General features: G+C 35.5%; 1 protein-coding gene across 6 annotated transcripts; it reads left to right on the forward strand.

Moving 5' to 3' along the window:
• Positions 1-3,043: 3,043 nt before the first annotated feature.
• On the forward strand, positions 3,044-15,156 carry LOC306876716 (endoplasmic reticulum junction formation protein lunapark-A-like). 6 transcript variants are annotated; one of them, XM_079428077.1, is made up of 14 exons: positions 3,044-3,155; positions 4,623-4,718; positions 6,037-6,078; positions 6,975-7,162; positions 7,304-7,362; positions 7,498-7,538; positions 8,343-8,426; positions 8,509-8,560; positions 8,904-9,089; positions 11,015-11,120; positions 12,100-12,170; positions 12,387-12,542; positions 12,672-12,782; positions 14,186-15,156. In XM_079428077.1, exons 2-13 carry the CDS (start codon positions 4,692-4,694, stop codon positions 12,779-12,781), a joined length of 1,122 nt encoding a protein of 373 aa, XP_079284203.1. In that variant the 5' UTR covers positions 3,044-3,155; positions 4,623-4,691; the 3' UTR covers position 12,782; positions 14,186-15,156. The 6 variants fall into 6 exon arrangements, with proteins under 6 accessions (XP_079284203.1, XP_079284205.1, XP_079284202.1 ...); XM_079428079.1 differs by having other exon boundaries at positions 3,054-3,155; positions 12,712-12,782; positions 14,186-15,155; XM_079428076.1 differs by having other exon boundaries at positions 3,066-3,186.
• Positions 15,157-20,536: the final 5,380 nt, after the last annotated feature.

The following is a 20,536-nucleotide window of genomic DNA, read 5'->3' on the forward strand; positions in this document are numbered from 1 at the left end:
TTTGACCGTTTTTTTACGATTATTTTTTTTACAGTGTATGTAAATACTCACATAGCTCACAAATATTTAAAATACATGATAATTTTTGCAGATTTCCAGGGGATGTAGCTTTGCTTCAAAGTGAAATGACCAAATGCTTTATATCACACAATTTTAACCAATATTCATACTGAAAACAAACAGACCTAAGGGAAAATATTGATATTGAATCTGAGATGTCTGAATCAGCTCTAATTAGTCACAGCAAATAAATAACTTTTTGAAGGCTTAAAAAGTGTATTGGGTTGAGTAAAACTACAAAGAAAACTGTATATTTGAACTCTGTAATAAGCAGTAGAAAACAGAGTTCCATTGCCTATACAATACAACATACTTCTGAATGCAGACAATGTGCATCTTTTATTGAAGGACAAAGTGTGTGTGTGTGTGTGTGTGTGTGTGTGTGTTTAATCTGCTATCAGTGTGTTTAATTTGCTAAAATATTGAATGATATTGAATGAAGAGAATCTCTTAATGAAGATGCTGCAGCTCATTTACAATTACATTATTTAGTATTAAACACTACTCAGTGATGATTCTAGAAACAAATTGACACAAGTAAAGTGTCATAATAAAAAGATGCCTTTAATCACCTACTCAGTCACCTAATGTATCTTTTATAGGTTTTATGTATTGTGGGGACAAGTGGTGGGCAACACAGCAACCCCACTACCAAAGGATAATAACCTATGCTTGTACAAATACACAAGCCAATAAAATATTGTTTGTGGCTCCACAATGACAGTATATCTTACAGGAATAGTTCACCCAATAGTTTCAATAGTTCAATGAAAATTAATTTACTTACCCTTTATTTTACATTTACTTAAGAATTTTGTCAACCAAACAGATTTTGATTACAATTGACACCTTTAAAAAATATCTTCTCTATATGGCATAATAATCAAGGTCTTGTTTTTAGATCATGTTTACTTCTGAGCCAGTGACATATAAACTTATGGTAACTTATGGAAGATGCATTATTATCTTACAGGCATATACATGCTAAAGCTCCTCATCATGCAAGTACACTGTGCACTTTTTTTTAAACTACTCATACTGTGTTGTGAAAGTTACAGATTTAAAAGTACAGTTGCTGTCCATGGTGCTGATCTATGGTCGTTTTAGCACTCATGTTAGGTCACTCATGTTACTCATGCCCCATCCTCTCTCCATTTCAGAGTTATCAGATTCCAAAGAAAGAGCAGCAACCATCAGAAGTATTTTGTTTTCTCACAAAATATTTGCTGTGTTTTTGTAACATGAAGTCTTGAAATGGCCTAGTGTAATATTCACTGATATCTACCTTTTTATCTTAAAATAAAATTTCAGATCAGTACTTTGCAAAGTGCTGAATGGGATAATATAGCTTTTGTTATATTTCAGGTCAGTTTAATTTAAGACAGACGTTTAGCCAAATTAATTACAAATACTGGGATATTGTAAAAATGAATAAATCAATGAGAACATACATGACAAATTATCTAATAAATATATATATATAAAACCATTTAAACATCACAAAACAAAATTTACTGGATTAACCAATAATCCTGTAATATGATTATCATTCAATGGTAAAGTTATGCATGTTCTAACCCTCTATAATAATGGCAAAACAAACATTCCTGTTGTATGTTTCTGTGTTTGTCAGCTCTGAGCAGCTGACAAAAATTATAACCTAAAATGTGCTTAATTCATTTTAAGTTAAAAATATTATATAACATCACTGAACCAACCAACCAAAAAAAACAAAAAAACAAAACAAGAACAGCAGCAACAAACATTAGGCTACACCAACAAAATTTTAAGTGTTAGGAAGAAATAATTTCTTAATGAAACAATGGCTGGTTATCACTGTTTACTGTGTATGCAATGTGTGTGTGTGTGTGTGTGTGTGTGTTAACCTAAAAATGTGCCTTATTTGTTAACATTTTAAATTTCTTAATTGATATTTAATCACGCTGAACCTAAATAGGCATATTTAAATAGTTACATCAGCAAAACTACATTTGAGGGTAAGATAATGTTGAAGTAGCATTTAGTATGCCCTATACGCTTTGTATCACATACAATCTTCTCCTCATCATATTATACAGTACCTAAACAAAGACAACCATCACTATTACATATTCACATTCAAGCCTTTTTATTTATTTTGGAATTGGAATTAATGGAACTGACAAATCTATAGTATAGGCTAATTTTCTTAAACTATAAAAAATGACCAAACTGCTCATCACATATTTGCACTGTATTTCACCACCTCATGCAGATCTTTCAAGTTCTACTTTTCTCCAGAAAGCCTGATAGATATAGCCATATCAGTCATAAAGCAGTGACTTACTGAACAGTTGTCCAGAGTCTGTTTACCTTGTGTGAACATATAAACAGTTGTATGAATTGTGAGTTGTGTGTTTTTGCCAATTTACACCGTTACACGTACTGTATAATATGCATTAAAACAATAATCAGAATAATACATTGGTAAATTGTACTGTCCCGTACCTTAATCGGATTAAATTGATTCAGATTGACAAAGCCAATTACCGGTAGCCTACTGTCAATAGCATAAATGTCTATTCAAACCATAAAGTGGGTTCATTCATTCATTCATTCATTCATATTTTTAAATTGATTATACTATTATTTCAATGTCATAATAAAAAAAAAACGTTTTTTAGACTATAGAGCATGTAGGAAATGTGAATACAACATTTCAATTAGCACAATTTCTATAAGCATTTTTAACACAATGTAGCCTAATGTTTACAAATACAGTAACAGCAAGATTATCACGTGCGTAAATAGAATTTCTATTTTCTATTATATTGTCATTTCACCCAAAACACTCAATATAAGCTATATATATATATATATATATATATATATATATATATATATATATATATATATAATATCTTTTTGAAATAATTTGTTTCCGCCGTGACGTGGACTTTGCGGAAGCACGGCGTGAAGTTCATTCTATTTTCCCGCGCTTTGAGAGAGAAAGTGCTTGACCACGTGACAGAGCGGTGAAGTAGAGGAGGTCCGTGCCGCGCGGGGTTGTGGGAGCAGTTTGATGACGTAGGCTGTGGAAGTACATGAATAATAACGTGTCTCTTCTGGATGATATTTTATTCAGGGGTAAGGCATTTTCAATGATCTTTTTTTGTGTCGGTTTTCGGCGTGTTTATGCACAATAACGCTGTATAACAGGGCGTGCGTGATAGAGAGCACAACCTCGTCTAATCATGTCCGCTGTATCAACTGACAGCAGTTCAAAGCGAGTCTAAAAAGATCTGCATTGGACGTTAAAGCATTGCTGATATTCTAGATTAAAGAAACATAACCTGTCGGCAAATCTATGCTATACTAAAACTGTAAAACATGTAAAGCGCAATGTTTTAGCTGGCAGAATGAGATCACTAACTCTCTCGAAGTGTTTTGTTTTGTACCCCGTCCCACCCACAACATCAACTTCTTGATTATCACGGTTTCAAAACTTTTTTTTTTAAAGTAGTAGTTTTAAAGCATCACACTCGACCTGGAATATACGAGTTTGATTTTGATACTAAACCGCATTCTTAAGATAGAAGGGTGAGGCTGAATAAAGTTATAAATAAAATGAATTGCATTGGTGCGTCCAGCTATATCCACTTTGATTCAAACACTCAAACAAGTTTGTGTGGGCCCACTATCTGAGCTCTTGAGGACTCTGCAGTTTAAAATAGAGGAGTGTCTTGTTACTTTTCAGAGCCTCCAGATTTTGTGTGAGCTGTGGAGATATCTGATATCACTAATCTCGTGCATCTAACCCTGCATGTGTGAGATATAACGTTAGTGGGATCTGAAAGTGTTGCAAGCCATAATTTCTGAATGTCAAATGGCATTGCAACAGAAAACAAAACGAAAATTTGAGTGGTATTTATTGTAAGTAAGATAGTACACTCTTCAAGCAAAGCATTTGTCGAAAAAGAAGTTTGTTTGGTTTGAAATGACTAAGAAATAGATATGTTGTTGAAAAATAAGACAAAGTATTGAAACATTAGTGGGTCATGTTGCTGGTATATGTGATTATCTACACCTGTGCTGGGACAAATGTGAGCGTTTGAGGAGAACTGACTTTATCCAGGTTGTTGCAAGAACGGATACAGCTAAAACCGGAAGCTAACAATAAATTGTTTTCTGCCTATTAGATTTTGTTTTATTAACATCTACACCTTCCACCAACCTAAACCTACTCTTTACAATAATGCAAAAACAGTAGTTATTGTTGTACTTTGTGACAAACGTCACGCTATATTGATGTGCACATGCCCAGTAGACGAACCTGTATACCATATAGCCTAACTCTTCATGTGCTAAAATCAAATGGATCAGAAAAATTAATTTGGTTTTGAGAAGAAAAAAAAAACGTCAAGTAGCATTTGTTTGAAGACGTACACACTTTTAACACATGTGACTTAAGCATCCATTTTTTTTTTTTATGAAATCCTACTGCGGTTTTATAATCCATTCTGTAATCCATGTGGAAAACATCTATCATGATCTTGTTTGTAACTTCAAGTTATTGTGAACAGGTGTCTGGCTTTGGTGTGGAGTAACGAGTAACAGAACCCAGGCTTAGAGAGAAGGACTGCCCTCACAAGATGGGGGCTGTGGTGTCTCGGTGGAGGGTAAATGTGCTTCAGTCACTCAACTTGTAGGATGTACACTTAGGCTGTATGCAATATTAATGTTAACATCTGCAATTTGATTTTAAAGTGGTTTGATAGAAATGTCGCACAGATGTGTGCTGTTGTGTTTTTTTTTTTTTATGCTACAAAGCCTTAAAGGAATAGATCACCCAAAAATGAAAACTGACTGAAAGTTTACTCGCCCTAAGGGCATCCAAGATGTAGATGAGTTTGTTTCTTCATTAGATTTGGAGAAATGTAGCATTGCATCACTTGCTCACTCACCAGTGGATCCTCTGCCGTGAATGGGTGCCATCAGAATGAGAGTCCAAACAGCTGAGAAAAACATCACAATCCACACGTAATCCAAGTAGTCTTGTGAAGGAAAAAGTTGCATGTTTGTAAGAAACACATCTATTGTTAAGGTGTTTTAACTTTAAACTGTCGCTTGTGGCCAAAATAGAAGTCTGTAATCCATAATAAGACTTCCTCCAGTGAAAATGTCCATCAAAATCTAGGGCTGGGCGATAAATCAATTTACCGATTAACTCGAATGTGTAGTTTACGTCGACTTGCTTGAATGAAAATCGGTTTTCTCTAACATTCGCTGACGCTCCCCTCTGGGCTCCCGTAGTTCCGAATGGTCAGCCCTCCCCCCGCGCGTTTGCCATATAGGGTTGGGCTGATAGACAACGCTACCGTCCATCGCCGTGACCCCATACCCCCCACAATCCGCAGCATCCCAATACCGAGTACGGAAATAAAATGATATGTACTACAGTACTCCTTAAAGGGAATAAATGCGAGATGAGAGGAAAATATATATTTCAATACTTTCTCTCGCAGTTTTTTTTGTCATCTGCAGATTGATTTTAAGTAGGGGTAAAGATCGTTTTAAATTGTAAATCTGATTTTTGATCGCCCAGCCCTATCAAAATCACACCCTGCATCAAAATCCACGGACATATTTGATTACATCTTTTCTGGACCGTTTTTGATGCTTGATTTTCACAAGACGTTTTTATTAGCTGTTTTGACTCTCATTCTGAAGGCACCCATTCCCTGCAGAGGATCCGTTGGTGAACAAGTGATGTAATGCTTGCTTCTTGCATGACATGATAGTGAGTAAATTTACAGCAATTTCAAATTTTTAGGTGAACTATTCCTTCAAAAGTTGCATAATTAAGAGTGTGATTTGATATTAATGTAACATGCTATACACTTTAGAAATCTAAAAAGAGAAACTTCACAATTTTGTACATTTGTACCTCCTACCAGCTTGCTTTATTGTTGCTAACTGTACTGTATCAATCCATAGACAAAGCCGACCACTGTAGAGGTCTTGGAGGGTCTTGATAAGGTATAAAACTGCACTTTCAACCGTTTCCTGACATCACTCATTCTGTCTGTTATACTTTTCTGACATTGAAGGTGTCCTTGTGCAATTAGGCCATGGGAATATTTGAACTGGTTTATTTATTTATTTATTTTAGGTTCAGTTGTGACTCAGAATAACACAAGGTTACGGACAGACACAAATGTCTGCTGCAGTCATTAGATATTTTAGGATGGGGGTTATACAGTACTACCTCACTTAGAGAGGTCTGTTCAGTTGCCATATCTTAGAGCTTGGCTGAATATTGTGCAAATAACTTGGTTGTATATTTACTGTTTAGAACCAAAGACTTCTAAATGTGACTTCAAAATGTGAATTAAATACGTTTGACCTGATTTTTATCTTGACAAGATTAGATCAGTACGCAGTTAAATTAAATTTTTGCAGATTCTGATTAGAGCCTGTCTCAAGTTCTGCCTTAGGTATTTAGGTCATGGGGATTTGATTCAAATTTAGACGAAACAACTTTTCCTTCCATACTTTCTGTATGCTGCAGGATATTTTAAAGTTTTACAGCAATTTGGTGTCCTTAGGCCGTCATGCATGCTTTTGTTTGACCTGATTCTACTGAAAACATAGTCTTCAATGTCTATGCATTCTACACTTGCACTTGCATGCACACAGTTTTATTAATTGCCATTTTTCTGAAATATATTTGAATTTTGGCTTAGTATTCAATATTGGTGCAATTTTAAAGACAAACCCATAATGTGGTGTTTTTGTTGTAATTTTGGTAAAAATGTAATTAAATATGAATTATACTCCATATATGATAAGTTTTTATACTGTTATTTGAATGCAGCTTTCTAATTCCTGCCCTTATGGAGTTTTTATGGAGTGTTTTAATTGATCTCCCTCAGGATATCCAGGCCCTTGAGGAATACAGAGAGAAGAACCAGAAGCAGCTGAAGTTATGGGTGTACAGACTGCTGTTGTACTCAGCCCTGCTGTACTTGATAGCCTGTACAATCGTCTATGTGTGGTACATCCCAGAGCGGATGATAGGAAAATTAATAGTGGCTTCACCATTCTTGCTATTTCCTCTGTTGTAAGTACTTCAAGTTCAGTTTTTGAATTCAGACTGATAGAAGATTGATGGTAAATTATCAAATTGGTTTTGATTCAAGTTATTTGAATCTTTTGATATGCATGAATATCCAAATTATTATAAATTAATTTTATTTTGCAGAGTTTGGCTGCTGAGGAAACTGCTGATTGTTTTATACTACAAACGAACAGAGATCAACAGTAAGAATATCTTACCAAACTTGATTTTATATTTGATCTTATGAGTTCAGTCTATTATGAGACCATAGCCAGTAGTATTAATCATATCTACACATTAATTTTTCTGTTCTTTTGATTTTTTTTTTTGCATCTTAGATGAAAAATTAGAAGAGCTGAAAGCAGAGAAAAAAAAAATAGTGAGTAATCAGTAGCAGTGTCTGTCTTTGAATGTCACTTCCTGTTGGGTAGTTCATTTTGGCCTAGATTCTGTCTTTTTTCACAGCTGTATAGAGTTGTTTGAGTAGAGGCGCTCTCTCTCGTATATGTTAGGATCTTTTAATTTGAGCGAGTTTGTAATTCCACGCAGTCCGTGTGCTCCCATCTTCCCCTGTGAGCTGGTTAGCCGTATGCTAATGTTAGCACAACAACGTCCTGTTTTCCTTTCATCATATTATGGCCCTCTGCTGTCAATGAGAGAAAGAGATCATTTCTGCTCCTAATAAATAATCTGAAATCAATAAAGACAGCGGGTAATTGGCAAAGAGACTTTACTTGGTAAAGTGCTTGGCTAACGACTTGTCTTTTAAATTAATAGTGTTTAGTGATGGGAGGAAATAAATCTGAGAAATTGCTTGTCATCCACTGTCATGTCTAATAACTTTCAATAATTACAGCTGATGGATTTTCACACTCCCCATTATCGCAGTAGGGCTTGTAATTATTCTATTCATTAAAGTTAAATAATTAGCACTATTTGCTCTTTCCGTGAAATGAAGTTTTAAAATAAAACTAAACAGAAGATGGTGAGAAAACGGATTGAATTTCTTTATGCTTTTAAACCCAAATATAAGCAGTAGGTCTAGTTCCTTCATTTGACTTGGACAGATGAATTTTTACAAATTGGAAAGTTTATTTATTTATTTATTTATTTATTTATAATTAATAAAATTACTGTTTAATGTAATTGTGATTTTACGTTATTGTAATATTTTCTCAAACAGCTTGAGCAGGTAATGGAAACCGAAACCTACAAAAATGCCAAGCTGATTCTGGAACGGTTTGACCCTGACTCTAAGAAAAATCTAGTAAGTACCTTATTATTAAATCTACAAATGACTCCATTAAATGTGCAAATATTAATGTTTTTTTTTTTGGTTTTCTCTGGAGGAGATAGAGGCTCAACCCATTGGCCCACCTGCGACTCCAAGACAAGGCCAAGGTGAGCAATCAAATCTGTTCCCCCTCTAAAGTTGAACTTATCAACTCACAGTTGACCCATGGTCATGTCATTATTATGAATTTGTTTCAGTCTTTCATCAATGCAATAACTTGTTGTAGTATCTTTTAATATGTTTTCTTTCCTGCTGATGAAAGAAAAGCCAGCAACATCAGAGTTGACTTTGAAATGGCAGGTTTCCGTGTTATAAAACCAAATGATTTGAGTAATTTTTCCAGTCTCTAGATCACCGCAATTGGGGCAGTGGGGTTAGAAACCCCAGATGTAGACTTCGGTTTATCAGGTTTCATATTTCACTGTCAGAATCATGTCATATCCTTCTCAGAGCTGCGTCAGCGGCATGTGACCCCTCGTCCTACTGGGCGTCCTCCACCTGTTCCTGTCCCCTCAGTCCCCCCTACTCCACTGTCTGCTCCGGGAGGGCCACCTGAAAAAGGTCCGTCTACGTCAACCCCACAAGGTCTGATCCGGAGGCCTGGAACCCCGGCTGGCACACCCAGCCCAGCGATGGGTGAGTCTCATGTCTCTCACTAAATATCTGATTGGCTTGTCTTGTCATAGAAGGGCTGTTAATGGGTTTTCACCTCAGATTTTCACCTGTAGTGTTGTTTAAGGGACAAAACTGACATAGCCCTGACCTTACCCCTAAAATCAGAGGGGTATGAGTGGTTGATGCCAATATTTAGTTTTTTGCATGCATGTGGATTTACTTTGTAGCTGATTGACCTGCTACATTTGCCAAAAATCACAGTAAAACTATCAGAGCACACATTGCAATACACTTGACTAGACTTTTCGTTTCCAGTCCGACAAATAAAGTGAAAGTGATCCGTGTTTTGTAAATACATTTTCTTCCTCATTCATTATTTGAATTGCCAAAAGTTAAGCTTTTTAAAATGCTTTTTTTTTTTTTTTGTAATAAAAGGCAAAATAACAGTTTTAATTTCAAAGGTGATAGCTGTCCTACATTTTGTAGTATGTGCTATACAGTGCAAACTGCACCGTAAACAGTATCCTAATGTTCCATTGCAAATAAATACATTGAGAAACCACTTATTATATAAACAAACAAAACTATAAAAAAATATATATGCTGTTTTACCTCATCTGAAGAGTAGATGAACAGGCTTTTAGTAATGTTGAATTTGTGAATTGGACCGAAATAAACGGATGATAACAACAATGGACTCCAAGATCTTAATTAAAACTAAAATTATTAAAAATTGTTAATTTTTTTAAAAATCATAATTAAAAAATAAAGCTGAAATCGTTGCCTGGCCAACTTACTGATATTAAGTTGAGGAACTAAAATGACTAAAACTGGAGAAGAAAAAAATAAATAAAAATCTATGAAAAATGACACAAGCTCATAACAAAATGACTAAACTAATTAAAATTCAAATGAAAGCTGAAAATTTAAAAGTAATTGGTAATTCAAGAAATGTATAAATATAATATTGTTATATAAATAATACTACAAAAACACTAGAGCCACTCGTTTTTCTAAATACCATATTTTTACATTTATTTATTTAGTATAGTTTAGTTATTTCACTTCAATGGTAATGGAAAATAAACTATTCATTACCATTAAAGTGATATTACTGGACCTACGCGTAGGTGCCTGATTAAAATGCTCATTTTCGAAGAAAGTTTCAAATGGCACCTAGAGGCTTTTGCATCTGAACTCTTCAAATATAAGAATTACATGAAAAACTTGAATCGAAAATTCAGCCTTGGCAACTAACTGAAAGTTGAAGAATTAAAATGACTAAAGATGAAATAGAATGAATTAAAGTCGTATAGAAATATAAAAAAAAACAAAAACGACAAATACCTAGCAGAATTACTAAAAGTTTAAAATGAAATCTGAAAATATAAAAGTAAATGCTAATTCATAATAATGATAAATGTTATAATAGTGCAAACCAAATGCTAAAATAACACGGGAGAAGTCGCAGTCTTTTTTAACTTTATCTTTTGGATGAATAGCGCCGTTTTATTTATCCCCAGTCGACTACAGTCATCTGCTAGCAGTGACTGACAGATGACAGGCCCTGCTGTGTTAGTCGTGCAAGTTTTGCTTGGTGCAAACAGTTCTGGTCCTGTTCAAGCAAACACCTTTAGGAAGAAATTGGAAGTGAAAAGCACCTTGGTCCACTGCGGCGTCTCCATATGCCGGTAAATGAGTAAGCAGCAGGGATTCCTTACTATGCCAAGCCTGGCAGAAATGACCAGTCTTCTCGCTATGATTGCTCTTGATGTTAAATTATATTAATTATGAGTGTGGATCACAGCGGGCATGAGGAGGGAGCTCCATATCAGTTTCGTTATTAAAAGATGTCCCTCTTATCATTCATCATCGGCCATGCAGCACTGAGCCACAAATACCGTCACGTCTGAGGAGCGCACTGACACGTGCGTGTGTGTTTGCAGGAATGCACCCTCCAGGTCCTCCGCTGGCCAGACCCATCCTCCCCAGAGATCGAGGTGCCATGGACAGGGTCATTGAGTACCTAGTGGGTGATGGACCTCAGAACAGGTGAATGTTTTATCTTGAAATCATGATTTATATCTTTACACTGAGCAAAATCAAGGTGTGATGTGATTTCCGAAAAAGAAAGATCACCATATAAAACAGAGAAGTACAGCTTGAGTTCAGCCAATCCCAGAGAATAATAAATATCAGTTTGGTTGTATTACATATTGAATAAAAAAATATATGCATTTATGTATATGTGTATATGTATATATGTATATGTATATTTATATATTTTTTTTTTTATTCAATATGTAATAACTGAACCTGAAAAATTTGGAACACTTTATTATTATTATTGAGATGTGTACTGGTACTTGCCTAAACGATCAAATTTTTATTTTATTTATAAATTCAATTTTTTGGAATTCTTTGGGGGGTTTTTTTGGAATTTTTTTATAATGGGGCTGATTAATAAATGTTTACATTTGAAGGTTAAGAAAACATTTATTTTTTTCAATATATACTACTATACAAAAGTTTGTTTTAGCAAAGATTCATTAATTGGATCAGAAGGAATGTTTTTTTTTTTTTTTTTTTTTTTTTTGTGCTGTTCTTTTGAATTTTCTATTCATCAATGCTGTTCTTTTGAATTTTCTATTCATCAAAGAACAAATGTATTACAGTTTCCATGAACATATTAAGCTCTACATCACAGGAATAAACTACATTTTAGAATATTAAAATAGAAAGACAGTTGGGTAGAATTAAAAATATTTTACAGTATTACTGTTTACTGTGTTTTTGATCAAATAAATGCAGCCTTGGTGAGCTGTTTTGTGGTTTAGTTCGAGTAAATTGTCTGGATGGATGTGTTTGCAGCTTTGAATTGTGAAGGCTAAGCTAGATTTATCAGACCAGACATCTGTTAAGAATGCGAATATGGTCAGTTTTTGGCATCTTACATCCTTAGACTTTCCCGACACTATTGTTTTTTTTTAAACTTTTCAGTTTAAATAATTTCTTTCTCTTTTTATTGCAGATACGCTCTGGTATGCCAGCAGTGTTCGTCTCATAATGGCATGGCTTTAAAGGAGGAGTTTGAATATATTGGTAAGTTTGAGATAAAAATGTAGTTCTCTGACTGTTCAGAAATTCACTGAGCTCTTTAAAACAGAAGAGGACTTTTTTTTAATGTAAACATTTGTAAACTCATCGTCCCTCAAATGCGTTTACAAATCGTTAATGTGCTGCATGTTTATTTTCATATTCATGTGTCGGAGGATCATTCAGATGAGATGAGTTTGTTTTTTATCGCTTATGTTTTAGCATTCAGATGTGCCTACTGTTATTTCCTGAACCCGGCCCGGAAGACACGTCCCCAGGCCCCGCGTCTCCCAGAATTCGCTGCAGAAATCAAGATGAGCCAAAACCCCCCTGCTGTTGCCATGGAGACAGACCTGTCTAGCTCTCCACCTGCCCCAGGTACCAGATCTCCACCAGAGTTCACCTGAGCAGCAGGAGGAGATGATGTTTAGATGCTCCTGATATTCTGAGGACTTGTGCGTGGTATTAATGGATGATTTTTTGAAGGGCTGAGTTTGTTTACTGCAGGTCTATTGTGTGTGTGTGTGTGTGTGTGTGTGTGTGAGAGTGAGAGAGAGTCCCTGCTGCTCGTGCCCTCTGAGAGGACATTTGCTGATGTGCTGAGAGCAGATCTGTGAGGTGATTAAAGGCTTTAGAGTCTTATATTCCCCCCCACAGTGCTGCCTAGTTAGTAGTGCTTTACCCTGTGTCTCTACCTGACACACACACACACACACACAAACACACTCTTTCTTTCTTTCTTTCTCTCTCTTTCCCTCTCCCTCCTGTCTTGCTGTTTCTTCTCTTATTATGTGCTTGGTCAATAGCAAGTGATGACTGATGATACATTGTGTGTGTGCTCTGTTTTTTTTTTTTTTTTATTGAGAATTTTAATTTTAGTTTAACACTTTAGTATAGGGACCAATTCTCACTATTAACTAGTTTCCTATTAGCATGACTATTATTAATATATTGGCTGTTTATTAGTACTTAAGCACATATTCTACATGACCATATTCTACATCCCTAATCCTACCCCATACCTAAACTTAACTACTACCTTACTAACTATTAATTAGCAGCAAGTTAGGAGTTTGAGGCAAAGTTAATGGTTTGTTAATAGCAAGAATTGGACTTTAAAATAAAGTGTGACCTTAAATTTATTTAATTTCAGTTGTTTTATTTTTTTCCCTCTGTCTGATTTGTAGTGAATAGTCTTGTCCTTTATATGAATGATATTTTTAAGTGTAATAATTTTACACTCTGTACATTATGATAGCTCTAGCCTTTATCTTATGAGTTTAATAATTGGCTGACTATTTATTGTACCTTTTATATGTACACACTACTGTTCAAATGTTTGGGTCTATATATATATATATATATATATATATATATATATATATATAAGAAATTATTACATTGCAACCTTAAATTAAAGTAGCAGTAAAGACTTGAGTATTGCAGTACATTGTTACACAAATTTGAATTTAAATGACTTTTTTTTTTACTTTATTCATTTAAAGAATATTGAGCAGCACAAATTTTTCAACATTTGATAATAGTATAATAATTGTAATTAAAACAATACATGCTTCTTGAGCAGCAGATCAGCATATTAGAATGATTTCTGAAGGATCACGTGACACTGAGGACTGGAGTAATGATGCTGAAAATTCAGCTTTGATCACAGGAACAAATTACTTTTTAAAATATTCAAATAGAAAACAGTTGTTTAAAATTGTAATATTTCAGAAATATTACTGTGATATTTTACAAATCAAAATTACTTGTAGCGCTTTTCACAGTGCACACAGGTTCAAAGCAGCTTTGCAGAAAGTCCTATTATGTCTGTAGTGCCTTAATGCTTTAACAAAGAGCACTTTTAGGCTATGAAGGTATAAATGGTGGTATAAATAACGATGCTCTAAATTTAGATCTAGCTATGTTGTATTTATTTTGTGCATAAAAATCCAATTATATGCCTCTTTTCACAGTGAATTGAATCTTGCTAACAAGCACTGCTTTCGTTTGTTCATTAGAGGGTAAAGTAGCCAGTCCAGGGCATGTGAAAGCAGAACCTGAAGAGCAGCAAGCAGAAGAGAGCCTCTTAGAGGAGAAGAAGCCTGAAGATCCAGATCCCCTCACCAGCCTCCCTGACAAATCAGATGGCGAGCACGATGTGTCCGCCATGGAAGTGGAGTAGAGTGAGAGAGAATTTTCCAATATAAACCTGTCTGTTCATCTTGTGTATGTATGTGTGGGTTTGATTTTCATATTATTTACCTTTTAGTTTGTTTCCTTTTAATTTCTACACCTTACAATTGCTGTGTTATTTCATAGTTTAGTAAAGCAAAGTTAAGTAGAAATGAAAAGTTCAGTGGTCAAAGGGATTTTTGTGAGGGTTTTTTTTTATTATTATTATATTTTTTTTTAAACGGCAATAATTAGTTAAATTGCTGAGTTTAATAGTCACACATTATAGTGTCTTTGTTTACAATAGAACCTGTATGTAAAAGCTAAACTTTGCAGAAGTTTCAGCACATAACTCTTCTCTTATTCTCTTAGTTGGCAAGAAAAGCAGCTATTGACATGCATTTAATTTCATTCATGTAAGCTCTGTTTTGTGACAATGTATTTAATATTCTTATTTACAATATGTAATAATGCAAAAATGTCCTGTTCAAAAGTATATTTATACTATTTATAGTTATTAATATCCTCTCAGTGCCTTTTTTTGAAGTGTAGCTTACATTAGGTGCTGTGCAGCGAGATATTGGTCCCTTGTTTACATGTCTGTTCAGGTACCGCCATAGGAATGCCTGGCTATTTATTACGGCATAAAAACAGCCCTTCGGTGTTCTCGGCCTTATGTGCCTTTATGTTTGACCTGCTTCAAGATTGAAGAACAGCAGATGAATTATGTAATAGCATAGCATAATGTGTGGAAATACAATGCTGTTTTTATTTTGTCTACAAGCATTAATATGAGAAATAAAAATTTTAAAACAGTATCCTGATGTTGTGATGCAGAGTTCTTCAAGACAGAGAATTCAGTTGTTGTTTTTTTTTTTTAATAATGTGTATTTTATTTTTAATCAAATTTATTTTTTCATTTTTATGCATTTATTTAATGCAGTATCACACGAGCTTTCAGGTATTAATGTCATTGTAGGCCTTTTTGGGACCCATGCATTCTGCACTGACCTGTCCCATGTAAAATAAAACCACTTTTTGTATTCCACTGATATAACCAATCTTAAAAATGTTAGTTTCGTTTCTTCTTTAAAAGAAAAAATCTGTTATTTTCTGGGCTTGAGAGTGAAAGGGTCATGGTTCTGCAGGTAGAGATGTGTAGTTATTGGTCGTATCTAGTGTTATTTGTGTCGAGAGATTTCCGGTCAGTGGATATGCCACTTGAATGGTTAAGTGACCCTGCTCAAGTGAGCGTGAGAGAGCATCTGTGTGCTCGGCCGAAATAGGCTGTTAGTGGCCTGCTGCATCGCCCTGCCCGTGGTCCATCCGCTCTGACACGCAGAGACATTGAGAAGAATGTGTTAAAACACAGTCCATTTTCATTAGGGAGCCTATTTTAGCTTGTGATCATTTTATTTTAGCTCATTGATCATTTCAGACAGTATTAGATAATGGGAGTGACACACAAGCCCAACTGAGCTTGATTACTTGACCCTCTTCATTTGCAACAAGAGCGCTATCTCTGCCCCTTGACATGCGCTCGCTCTCTCTGCCGCTCGCACTCAGGTCAGTCTCTCACATTTGTCTTTGGGATTTTATAATGCATGTTTACAGATACGTGACCCCCTGAGCACAGCAATGCATCACTGTCAGTGGGACAGTGGCACCTGATTCCCATGCACTGCGCCTCTCTCTGACCTCTGACAGCACCCCGGCGCTCCAGAAAAAATAACCCGTCAATAGGACATTTGAACCTTTCCCAGCAAATATGATGTAGATCAAGTGTTGGTGAATTACTCGTGAGGTGGGCGCTCAGTAGCCCAGCCCATTTCATTTTGGAGTCAAACTCCTCACTACATCATGCTGGGAGAGATGACATTTATTTTCTTTGACGTCTTTGGTAGTGCACTGTCAGTAAAATCATTTTGTGTGTTTTGAATTCCCATCTATTTAGAGAGTTTGCGAGCTTGGCGTTCAAAGACGCTTTTTCATGTTTCCATGTTTGATACATCTGTTCAGTTAAGAATAATACACTCGCAAAATAGTCATATGGATGCTACATGAAATTAAAGGAAATATCTTGTGATTCGACAACAACAACAAAATTTCACCTTATCCACCTTATTTTAAAACTAAGCATGGGTGTGGTTATTTTGTAACTTCTGGTGTCCTCCATTTCCAGTTATTTTTAGTTCTGCAAAAAATGCTGCTTGACATTTTCAAACTGATATTTCCTATATCATCTGGCTGGTAGCGCAAATAGTTTTGCTATTTACTGCACTTTTAGTTATTTACCTGCAGTGCTGGGTAGTAACTGGTTGCATGCAATCTAGATTATAGTACTTGTAACTAGAGTACTTTTGTTATGGATTACATATTGTTCAAACAATGGCAGTAAAGTATTTATAATTTATTAATTCTCCATAATTCTTTTTTTTTTTAAATTGTCCTTGGAGTAACACTTTAGAATATTGAACACTTATTCACTATTAACTATGTCATTTTCAATAAATTCCTAATTTGCTGCTTATTAATAGTAAGGTAGTTGTTAGGTTTAGGGGTTGGGTGGTATTAGGGATGTAGAATAAGGTCATGTAGAATAAGGCATTAATATGTGCTTAATTACTGCTAATAAATGGCTAATATTAATATGCATGCTAATAAGCGACTAGTTAAGAGACCCTAAAATAAAGTGTTACTGTCCTTTCTAAAAAATCATACTGTCATACCATTCAGCTTTGACTATATTCACAAATGTCATGCAAATAAATTTAGCAAACTATGCTTCTGAATATGGGTGAAAAAAGCACCTCGCAAGCAATTACACAGTATGAAGCAATGCTTGTGCAAGTTACTAAACACTAGTGATGTAGCTGTAAAACACTGTCCTCATCATTGTCCAGTGACCTTCAGTCACTGTTGGTTCTGGAAGTGTGGACAAAAATGTTTAAAACCTGGAAGACTTTTGGCGCATAATGTCATTGTTATTTTCAGGTTTATTAATGGTTCATATAATGCAGGGATTCCCAAACATTTTTGTCAGCCAAACCCCTTTTCAAAAATCTTTACTTGAAATATGAGGAAATTAATATTTAAAAATAATTTAACATCACATTCACATGTTAATGGTCACATTGACATGCAGGTACATAAATATATTTAGTGTTCAAATGTTTAGATACATTTTTATGATTTAATTCATTATTAGTTATGCAACTCACAAACCCACTGCAGTTCTTACATTAAGTCCATTTTATGTATAAATGCATTTTATGATGTTATTTATCACTCGCAAAAAAAACCCAAAAAACTGATTTAGTATTCATCAAAATGATTTATAAGTGAAATGCAAACTCGGAATATGACGCAAACCTGCGTTAAATAACACAAATGTATCTAATCCCATTATTATTAACCAATGTCTTTGCTGCTGACCTTTGATGATCCAGTTCAACCATACTAATAAGCAAAAATGACTTTAGATAAACTAACAAATGTGCTTAATTTTTTACATTTGCTGAAGAGTGTTGAACCACCTTCTCCTGCATTCTACTGTACAGACGTGAATTTACCTTTCCTTCAGCCTGAGGTTTATTCATCTCAATTTTTGGTATGAAAGGGCTTTTGCATTTGCTATAAATATAACTTTTTATATGAAAAACAAACAATCAAGCCCTGCTCATATTTAAAAAGTAATGCAAAAATAACATACCACAATAGTTACTTTTTTATGGAGTAATGCAATATTGTAATGCATTACTTTTAAAAGTAACTTTCTCCAACAATGGTCAGATTACATGACTTAAAATGAGTAGCCTAATTTATGTTACTAAATACAGTTTTTACCATATAATCTGTAATCAGTAACGGACTGCCATCTGTAAGTAATCCACCCAGCTCTGTTTACCTATAGCGGCTAATGAATCGGAAGTCTTGCACATTCAAAGAAAATACCTTACTTCTATTTTAGTCCACTCTCTTCTCTTCAAACGAGGCCTACTTTATACCACAGCTGGCATCCCTATATGGGTGGGGATAAAAGATAGTGAAGGATGCATATTTTCTGCTCTCCTTTATACAGCCCATTTGTGTCCACACAGGAAGGAGATTCCATCTGCTTTCTGGTATCAGTGACCTACTAATTGATTTTCAAGGATGACAAACGAGCCACTGGTTTGCTGAGCAGAGGTAATTCCGACCCGGTCCTGTCGGGCCAAACCCACATGCACAGATTCTCAGAGCACTACCCTCTCTTGAACTCAAACTGCACGTCTCTCGACTCAGATTTATACTGATCTTTTATTTATTCCCTGAAAATATGGCAGATAAGAAACATAAGTGTTCTTGATATTGTGTTTTGTCATATCCAGCAGCCAAAGACTGAAATCCTAAGAAACAATTTTCTGTTGAAATGAAAGAGCTTGGCCTTGTGAACCCTGGAGAAAAATAACCCCGCTGTTCCAGGCAGAATATATATAACAGAAGAACTGAATAAGTTAAATAGACAAGAGCACGAGCCATGTCACTTTTCCATTTACTGCCCTTTGGGGTGAGCGCTTCAAAATCCTCTTAAAAGAAGACTTGTTATGTCTCCTCGCGGATGCCTAATATGAAGCCTGAATTGTGCATTGTGGTAAAAAAAACTAAGAGTTGGGTTCATCGCAATTCAGATCCTCGCCGTTTGCTTATAAGCAGGGCACGAAGAATGATACAGACCATAATGAGTTGAATGTCACAAAAGCAATTAACATGTCCCGGTATTAGAGTTCACCGTGGGATGATGACAACTGTATCGTTATCAAAGTCATCATACCCCTGTAGGCGTGAGGGACACATTAAAATCAAATTAAAGAATCGCATCGGGTACGGCCCCACGGCCTGAACCACGAGACGCTCCACGAGCAGTTGAATTCTGGCAATTAGCTTTTGGCTCTGTGATTCTTAAATGCCACAAGACAAAGTTGAGTGGCGTGAATTAATTTCACGAAAAGGTCATGAGGTGCCAAAAATATGTTGATTTGAACGGAATTACCATTTAAATCACAAAACACATTTAGGCGGGCCGATTCCCCCTCCATCCCCTGCGCACTGGAGCCTGCCGTAAATTGTTAGACAGGAACAATAAGCTTCTCTGGAGCAGAAAAAGTCATTAAACCTCACTGTAGCTCAAATGGAGACTCTTCTAAAACGTTTTTAGAGGCATCATGGTGCAGAGAAATGCCAGGCCTATCATCACTCTGCATGTTCTTCAGCATTTTTCACATCTGAAAGGGCACATCTTTTACTTTAGCGCTGACACTTGCAATCTTTCACGGTCACAGATGCACAGCCTATGAGTGCTTTAACAAACCATTATATATTTAGAGATGACTGACGCTGTCTTTTTGCATGTAAAAGTAGCTTGACCTTTCCGTTCTGATAAAACAGTGGGTTCTTGTCCTGTCCTGACCAGTATGGGGATATTTTAGCCTTCCAAATTTACATTTGGCCCCCAATTATGAGTTTCAGCCTTGACTTAGGAAAAAAAAAAAGACAAATTTGAAGTGCAGTCCATTTATAATACTGTCATTTAATCACACCTTACATTTAATCTGTGATATACATGCAAAACTCATTTTTCTAAATCCAATGTTTGTTGATAATGGAATAAATTATCTTGAATGTTGCCTTGAGTTAAATATTTGTTACATTCATATATAGGCTGCTTCTTACGGAAGACTTGGTGAGGGACTTGCTTCATGTTTTTGCTGTTTAAAGTAGGGTTCATACCGTTTAATAAAGAAAGATCTCAGAGCTGTTGAACACCCGAGATAAGAAGAGGAACTACACAGCGGTTTGTAGTCTATAGCAGTCTCAAAGCGTAAGTTAAAATACTGCCTGACCTTCATATAATTTAGCCCTCATGCTAGATCCATCCCATAACATCTGACATGTGGATTTACGGCGAGTTTATGTTTTAGGTGATACTCCATTGGAAATCGACATAACGGCAAACAGACTTACCAAACCCACTGATCCCCACAAGTGCTCGATAATTAAGGTAATTACATAGCTTTCCCGTGAAGCAATACGGTGCCTTCAGAGGAGAGCGACTGCATTCCATGACCCTTTCAGCAGCGATATATGGTCTGATTTTACCCAGAGAGATGCCGTCCCCGTCGACGGGGGCGAGAGGGGGGGCCTGGAGTTAATGCCGG

Source organism: Barbus barbus (genome assembly GCF_936440315.1).
Source record: "Barbus barbus genome assembly, chromosome: 11".
NCBI classification, from domain to species: domain Eukaryota; kingdom Metazoa; phylum Chordata; class Actinopteri; order Cypriniformes; family Cyprinidae; genus Barbus; species Barbus barbus.

Excerpts from the sequence above, each read along its gene's own strand:
- LOC306876716 (XM_079428074.1), top strand. The coding sequence starts at position 4,692 with ATGGGGGCTGTGGTGTCTCGGTGGAGG. Across the intron at positions 8,427-8,508 it reads CTGACTCTAAGAAAAATCTA|GAGATAGAGGCTCAACCCAT; the intron begins GTAAGTACCTTA and ends TTTTCTCTGGAG. Across the intron at positions 12,543-14,185 it reads TAGCTCTCCACCTGCCCCAG|AGGGTAAAGTAGCCAGTCCA; the intron begins GTACCAGATCTC and ends TTTGTTCATTAG.